General features: G+C 43.4%; 1 protein-coding gene across 6 annotated transcripts in view; it reads left to right on the forward strand.

Annotated features, from left to right (window-relative positions):
• The window catches only part of rhbdl3 (rhomboid, veinlet-like 3 (Drosophila)), a 65,589-nt gene that overhangs the window by 54,718 nt on the left and 2,402 nt on the right, over positions 1-8,469 (forward strand). For 5 of the 6 annotated variants that reach the window (XM_072558915.1, XM_072558918.1, XM_072558914.1 and 2 more), the window contains 2 exons: positions 6,430-6,530; positions 7,907-7,967. The exons of the other annotated variant lie outside the window; for it this stretch is intronic. In XM_072558915.1, coding sequence (XP_072415016.1) covers positions 6,430-6,530; positions 7,907-7,967 — 162 coding nt within the window. The remainder of the gene's footprint in view (positions 1-6,429; positions 6,531-7,906; positions 7,968-8,469) is intronic. 6 annotated transcript variants of the gene reach the window in all.

Raw genomic sequence — 8,469 nt, forward strand, 5'->3', positions numbered from 1 at the left:
GGAGTTTGCACATTCTCCCCGTGCCTGCGTGGGTTTCCTCCGGGTGCTCCGGTTTCCTCCCACAGTCACAAAGATGTGCAGGTCAGGTGAATTAGCCATGCTAAATTGCCTGTAGTGTTAGGTAAGGGGTAAATATAGGGGTACGGGTGGGTTGCGCTTCAGCGGGTCCGAAGGGCCTGTTTCCACACTGTAAGTAATCTAATCTTAAACTTGAAAGCTTTGTGAAGAATTAACACAATGTAACATTTCCTCAGATTTTGCGGGCGGCACGGTGGCACAGTGGTTAGCACTGCTGCCTCACAGCGCCAGAGACCCGGGTTCAATTCCCGCCTCAGGCGACTGACTGTGTGGAGTTTGCACGTTCTCCCCGTGTCTGCGTGGGTTTCCTCCGGGTGCTCCGGTTTCCTCCCACAGTCCAAAGATGTGCAGGTTAGGTGAATTGGCCATGCTAAATTGCCCATAGTGTTAGGTAAGGGGTAGATGTAGGGGTATGGGTGGGTTGCGCTTCGGCGGGGCAATGTGGACTTGTTGGGCCGAAGGGCCTGTTTCCACACTGTAAGTAGTCTAATCTTAATTAATTCATTAGTGAGTCTGAATACCCTCACAGACCTAGCACTGTATTACAGGCTAGGGCCAATTGTGGTACAGAGGAATGTCACCCACTTTATATTATGGATTAGTGGTGCTGGAAGAGCACAGCAGTTCAGGCAGCATAATACTGCCTGAACTGCTGTGCTCTTCCAGCACCACTAATCCAGAATTTGGTTTCCAGCATCTGCAGTTATTGTTTTTACCCACTTTATATTAGTTGAGTGGTTATGAGTCTCAATTTTGACAAAATAAAATCTGAATAGAGGAATATGACTTCCAATAAAAATAGTAAAGATCAAATAAAGGATTAAAGGGGAAAAGAAGGCTTGCAAAGTATCTACAGCACAGAAACAAGCTATCAGTCCAACACATTTAGAATCTCCCTTCGGCCCATCAAGTCCATACTGACTGTCCGAAGAGTAACTCACCGAGACCCATTCCCCCTATCCTATACATCCCTAAACACTATGGGCAATTTAGCATGGCCAATTCACCTAACTCTGCACATCTTTGGACTGTGGGAGGAAACCCATGCAGACAGAGAGCATGCAAACTCCACACCGACAGTAGGCCAAGGCCAGAATTGAATCCAGGTCCCTGGTGCTAATCACTGAGCCATCGTGCTGCCCACAGTTATGTCAGTGTTGTGCAGTGCTATGTTCACATGCCTTAGTCTTACCTTATCAACATTTACCCCTTTCTTCTATATATTACACTGTGCTCATGACCTTAGGGCAATCCAAACGACCAATAGAGTAATTGTTTGACTGTAATCACTGCCTTAATGTAGAAAACACAGCTACCAAATTGAGCACAGGAAACTCCTACAAATGGCAGTGGAAAATGACCCAGTAACCTATTGTAGTAATGTTAGCTTAAGGATAAATATTGGCCAGGACGCAAGCTAGAACTCCTCACTTCTTCGAAAGTGACATGGGATTTTATCTAAATGCATCTGAGCGTTAGATGAGACGATAATTTTGTGTCTGTCTTGAGAGATATCACACAGGACCCTGCAGCACTCCCTCAACACTGCGCTGGGGTGTCAGCTCAGATATTGCACATTCAGTTGAACCCACAAGCTAAGATAAGAGAGCTCCTAGTGAATCACAGTTCATACTCCGTACATCAGCTAGTATTTAAGGAGATAGGAACAAGGGGAGAATGTTTCAGTTTGATGGTGTAGAGATGAACAGCTTATAAGATTTTAGAAGGGTTTTGATAGATGGGAAGAAACTGTTCCCTGGCAGGACAGTCTGTAACCAGAGAACACAGATAGCTGGTAAAGAACCAGATGGGAAATTAGACTTTCCTTCAAACATGGGGAGATGCTACAATCTAAAATGTAGTGCCAAAGAGGACAGTAGAAACAGTAGTAACTTTCAATAGAAAATTGGAGAAATATTTGAAAGGGCAAAACATGAAGGACTTCAAAGGTACAACAACAGCTTCAACTTTGACAGTATAGTACTTCTAACACAGTAAAATGTCTCAAGGCATTGAGCCACTTAAGGAGATACTAGGTCAAATAACCAAAAGCTCAAACAAAATGGTGGAGAAGCTCAGCAGGTCTGGCAGCATCTGTGGAGAGAAAACAGAGTTAAAGTTTTGAGATCATTAGATTAGATTACTTACAGCATGGAAACAGGCCCTTCGGCCCAACAAGTCCACACTGACCCTCTGAAGAGCAACCCACCAAGGGTCCATTCCCCTACATTTACCCCTTCACCTAACACAACGGGTAATTTAACATGGCCAATTCACCCTAACCTGCACATTTTTGGACTGTGGGAGAAAACTGGAGCACCCGGAGGAAACCCACACAGACACAGGGAGAATATGCAAATTCCACACAGATGGTTGCCTGAGGTGGGAATTGAACCCAGGTCTCTGGTGCTGTGAGGCAGCAGTGCTGACCACTGTGACACCGTGTCGCCCCAGTGAGCCTTCATCCCCTATTCTCAAGAAGGGTCACTGTACTTGAAACATTAACTCTGCTTTCTTTTCACAGATGCTGCCAGAGCCGCTGAGCTTCTCCAGCAATTTTTGTTTTTGCTTCAGATCTCTAGCATCCACAGTTCTTTGTTTTATCAAAGAGATGCCCTTTAGGAAGTGTTTTAAAGCAGGGAGAGGTTTAAAGTTAGGGCTTGGCAGCTGAGGTATCGCTGCTCACGGTGAAACAATTAAAATCATGGATGTGGAGGAAGTCAGAATTTGAGAAGTACAGTGACCTAAGAAGGACACTATGGCCTGGAATATAATTAATACCAACATCCAAAAGGTCAATACCCAAAAATATATACATTTTCACGGCTTGGGGAAAGAACAGAGAAGTGGCACTAATTGGATCACTCTTTCATTGATCCAGCAGGGTCACAATAGGCTGAATCCACTTTGCCTATTTTCCTACATTTTTCTGCTGTTTCCTTCTTCGCATTCACTGGGACATCCTCCATTTATCCCACCATCGTTACCTTGACTTGCACCTGACTTGCATGATCAGTGCTTCTGTCATTTAATCATTGCCTGCCCTAAACCCACCTATAGACCCTGTTTGACTTGGACAATATCTGCTCATTAAATTTTCATCTGTAACCGCCTCTAATTATAATTGGTTGCTAACCCTGATGTTCCTCTATCCACAGACTGCCTGCTGGATGATTATAGCATTTACTGGTTTCATTTCTGATTTCCGGCATCACGGCATTTTGTTGTTAGTTGACACTTCACCTCCTGCTTATTACTGTCATTACTCAATCTATACCTCACTGAGTGGGTCTGTCCATCAGGAAAGACTGAACAGACTGAGACTGTTTCCTCTAAAGAGGAAGGTGATGTCAACTTGACAAAGACCTTTAAAATTGTGAATGTCTTGCAAAAGGTTAGACAATAAGAAAATATTTTCACTTACAGTCACAGAGATATACAGCACAGAAATGGACCCTTCGGTCCAACTCGTCCATGCTGACCAGATATCCGGTATGAATCTAGTCCCATTTTCCAGCACTTGGCCATATCCCTGTAAACCCTTCATATTCATATACCCATCCAATGCCTTTTAAATGTTGTACCAGTCTCCACCACTTTCTCTGACAGCTGATCCCATACACGCACCATCCTCTGTGGAAAAAGTTGCCACTCAGGTCCTTTTTATATTTTTCCCCTCTCACCCTAAACCTGCCCTCTAGTTCTGGACTTCCCCCACCGCAGGGAAAAGACCTTATCTATTTACCCTATCCATGCCCCTCATGATTTTATAAACCTCTACAAGGTCACCCCTCAGCCTCCGACCCACCAGGGAAAACAGCCCCAGCCTATTCAGCCACCCCCTATAGCTCAAACCCTCCAATGCTGGCAACATCCTTGTGAATTTTTTCTGAACCCATTCACATATCACAATACACTTCCTATGGCAGGGAGACCAGAATTGTATACAGTATTCCAATAGTGGCCTAACTAACATCCTGTACAGCTGCAACATGATCTCCCAACTCCTATCCTCAATACACTGACCAATAAAGGAAAGCATACCAAGCGCCTTCTTCATGATCCTATCTGCCTGCGACTCTACTTTTAAGGAACAATGATCCTGCACTCCAAAGTCTCTTTGTTCAGCAATACTCGCCAGGACCATACCATTGAGTGTATAAGTCCTCCCCTGATTTGCCTTTCCAAAATGCAGCTCTTCAATTTATCTAAATTTGTGAAGAAGCCAACAGCTAAGGGCTTTAAATAGAAGATAGTCATTATAAATCCAATAGTGTTGAAGAATTTTGAGAAGGTTTGTAGCTCAGGTTGAGGTTCTGGATGTAGGTTTGCTCGCTGAGCTGGAAGGTTTATTTTCAGACGTTTCATCACCCTACTAGGTAACATCTTCAGTGGGCCTCCAGATGAAGCACTGTTGATAATTCCTGCTTTCTATTTATATGTTTGGGTTTCTTTGTGTTGGTGATGCCATTTCCTGTGGTGACAGCATTTCCGGTGGTGATGTCATTTCCTGTTCTTTTCCTCAGGGGGTGGTAGATGGGGTCTAACTCGATGTGTTTGCTGATAGAGTTCCAGTTGGAATGTCATGCTTCTAGGAATTCTCGTGTGTGTGTCTCTGTTTGGCTTGTCCTAGGATGGATGTGTTGTCCCAGTCAAAGTGGTGTCCTTCCTCATCTGCATGTAAGAGAGGGTCATGTCATTTTGTGGTTAGTTGATGTTCATGTATCCTGGTGGCTAGTTCTCTGCCTGTTTGTCCAGTGTAGTGTTTGTCATAGTCCTTGCACGGTATTGTGTTGAAGCAGTGGAATTTTCTACCTGAGGGAGTGGCTGAAGTGACTAGGAAAAAGGATGTACATTTATATAGCACCTAACTCAGTTGGCTGGTAACTAGTTTACAATGCAGAGTGATGTCAACAGCATGGGTTCAATTCCTGCACCAGCTGAGATCACCATGAAGGTCTCTTTTTCTTAATGTCTCTCCTTGCCCGAGGCATGGTCACCCTCAGGTTAAACCACCACCAGTCTTATCTAATGACAGAGTGGTCTGAGACCATGACATTATGTTTAGCGTGACCACCATTCCAATGTGCCCTAAGTCAATGAGGTATTTTTGAAATGTAGTCACTAGTGTAATGTAGGAAGTGTACAGATGTGTTTAAGGGAAAGGCAAATAAATGAATACAGGAGAAAGGAATAGAAGGATATGCTGATGGAATGGAATAGGAATAGGCAGGTATGGAATAGCTGTGTTTAACAGTCTGTCTCTATGCTGCCAATATAAAGTAAATTATTCAACATGTGGACAGCTGGTATCATCAGCACAATCGGAGGGTGTTGGAATATTGACCCTCTTACTGATGGATTGCTGACTGCAAGCAACTGAGCTGATGACAGGGTTCAAGTGTCTCAAAGGTTCTTTTTATCAATTTATCAATATCAGCCTCAGTAATAACATAACCTCAGCTTCAGCACCTGTCAAAAGGGAATGAACTGGTCGATTTTCAATCTGCTTGCGTGGCAGTAGAAATGAATTACTTTTCTGTGATGTATACATTCAACTAGATCAAATAAGGATGTTATGCGTATGTGTGTGTGTGTGTGTGTGTTTGTGTGCATGCACATGCACTTGCTAGCATGATTGTGAACATGTGTGTTTGAATCTATAAGTGTTGAGCATAATTTTCAATGTGCAAATGGGCTGTTATATTTTATACATTGTAATGTCCATGTTTCTAAGGCTGAGGGGTCTATAAAGAAGCAAGATCCTGGACTATAATGCTGCTGATTCCAGCAAGGAGTGTGGTAAAAACACTGCAGTTGAATTTCCCTCAGCCTTTGGAGAAGAAATGACCAGTCAGGCCTTCCCTGTAGTCCCCGAACCCCAGCAAACATTAGTATCTTCAGGAGGAGCAGATGGAACGAAAATGGAAAAGGACAAATGATGGTGTAAGCTGACTCTCTTGACTGTGCACAAGACCAACATACCACACAACCTCTGGTACTTATGACAGAAGCACAGAATGCCAGAATTGGACAGGAGGACTGAGCAAGCCTCTCCATCGACCATCTTTTACCCTCTCAGTCCATCTAAACTTTGCTATCTGTACCCAGCGTCTTGAACTTCTTACTTACTCCACCATTGGGACCAAGTCTTCAGTGGCATGAACCTTGCCTGGAATGCCCTCCCTAAACCTCTTTCCTTCCTTAAGATATTCCTAACTCTTTAACCAAGCTTTTGGCCACCTGGCCTAATGAGTGTCAAATATTGTTTAAAAACACTCCTATTATCTAAATACAACTTATTATTATCTCATAAAGGTTGACCCTTCTCTCTCTCTCACTCTCTCACAGGTTCACTGGCAGCATCAGTGGCCGATATGACCGCACCAGTAGCAGGATCTTCAGGAGGAGTTTATGCTCTGGTCTCTGCGCATCTAGCTAACGTAGTCATGGTAACAAAAATCGCTAGCATTTCTTTATAGTTTTTTAGTATAATAAAATCCCCAGGATGCTCATAGGAGCACTATAAAACACTTAGCAGCTAAGAAGATGCAGAACTGAGATTCCTGAAGAAACAATTTGTAAAGTGCGAAATGTGTCATTGGCTTATACAACTGAATTTCTTTTGCTGATGGGAAGCCCCTGGACAATAAAATGGCTGAAGATACTGCTCGGTTCCTGAGCATATCGTCCAGTTTCAAGATTCAGTTCATGTCAACAGTAGGAGTGACAATTTAGTACAATATTCACATTTCAAATTCAGTTTTGGGATGTGGGCATCACTGGTAAGGTTGGCTGCAATTACCCCTTCCCCAGTTACCCTGAGGTGATGGACTGCTTGCTGTCTTTTTGAATTTTGAGCCAATTTGATATAACTGAGTTGCTCTGCTCAGCCACTTCAGCAAGTTAAAAGTCAACTGGTGTTTACTGTGAGACTGAAGAGCAGACTGAGTAACGATGGAGCAATCCTACCCTTAATGAGTCAGTTAGATTTTGACAAAAATCCAGTTGTTTGCTGGTCACTTTTATTAATATTAAACATTTCAGTGAATAAAAGGAAAAGTCATAAAAGTGAGCTCAAATTCTCAAACTGACTGGTGGACTGCAGATGCTGGAAATCCAAAATAAAATAGATTTTGCTGGAGAAATGCAGCCAGTCAGGCGGCATCTGTGGAGAGTTAACGTTTTGGGTCCATTGACCCTTCTTCAGTTCACATTGCTTTCACTCCACAAATACTGCCAGTCATGCAGAGTTTCTCCAGTAATTTCTGTTTTTGTAACAAATACATTACCCTCACTCTCACTCTGATACTCACTAATGTAAACAGCCTCAAAGCCACTCTTCCCTGTGTAATCCCCTCCTCTCCATACAACAGCTTGCTCAGACGCAAACAGTCCAGAAAGTCAAACATTTTTCCATACATTGCAGCTAGGTTTACTTTCACTGCAGGATTACTACTTAGACTAATGAGATTGAAAACACAAGTTACTGGAGGAACTGCTCATCAATGCAGTCTCCTGTCAGCTGCTCCCATTTTGTGGTAACATTTCAAAACATGTGCTTGTATTATAAATGCTGCTGAACCAAATAACTTTGCAGTCTTTTACACCAACAAACCTGAACCAGAACATGTTCCATTAATTGTACTGATATCCATCACTTTAATTTGTATACATTGACAAGATAGAAAATCAGTCTTGGAGATGTTGGAGTTTGTGTCACATTTAGCATTATGTACATATGGTTGGGGGGGGGGGAGGGGGGAAGCACAAATATACATAAGGCTTTATATCAGCTCTTCATAAAGTGACTTTGGTTCTGTTCCAGAGTTGGTCAGGAATGAGATGTCAGTTCAAGCTGATCCGGATGGGAATAGCGATGATTTGCAGTAAGTACAGGAGACGATGTGTTTCCCATTGCTGTGCAGGGACCTGTGTGTATAGGAGAGTAGATGGTGCCCACCGTAAGGGCAGCTTGCAGGTTGCAGCCCCTAAACTTTAAGCAGCTAGAAGTGACTGAAATATTGAATCAATAAGATATACATTTGAGAAGTCAGGCAGAGGAAGAAAATTCTAGGCCTTGCTGCAAGTTTCAGGCTCATCAAGCTGATCGGGGAATGGTTGCTGAGGTTCCTATGCCTGAATATTATCCTGTTAATACTGTGACCATTTACTCCCCCTGTAAATATGGGTATGAACAATAACGGAATGGGAGCTGAATCTGAACACTCCCTTTGCAGTATGGAAGTTAGTGTTGGGGGGGGGGGGGCGGGCAGGGGGAGGAGGTTTGTGCGTGTGGCATGGGAGATGGTGGTGGTTCCTCTGAGGCTGGAGGTACCATCCTTTCTGAGATATTGAACTGAGACACTGTCTACCTTCAGTGGTGGATGT

Source organism: Chiloscyllium punctatum, chromosome 39 (genome assembly GCF_047496795.1).
Source record: "Chiloscyllium punctatum isolate Juve2018m chromosome 39, sChiPun1.3, whole genome shotgun sequence".
Taxonomy (NCBI): Eukaryota; Metazoa; Chordata; class Chondrichthyes; order Orectolobiformes; family Hemiscylliidae; genus Chiloscyllium; species Chiloscyllium punctatum.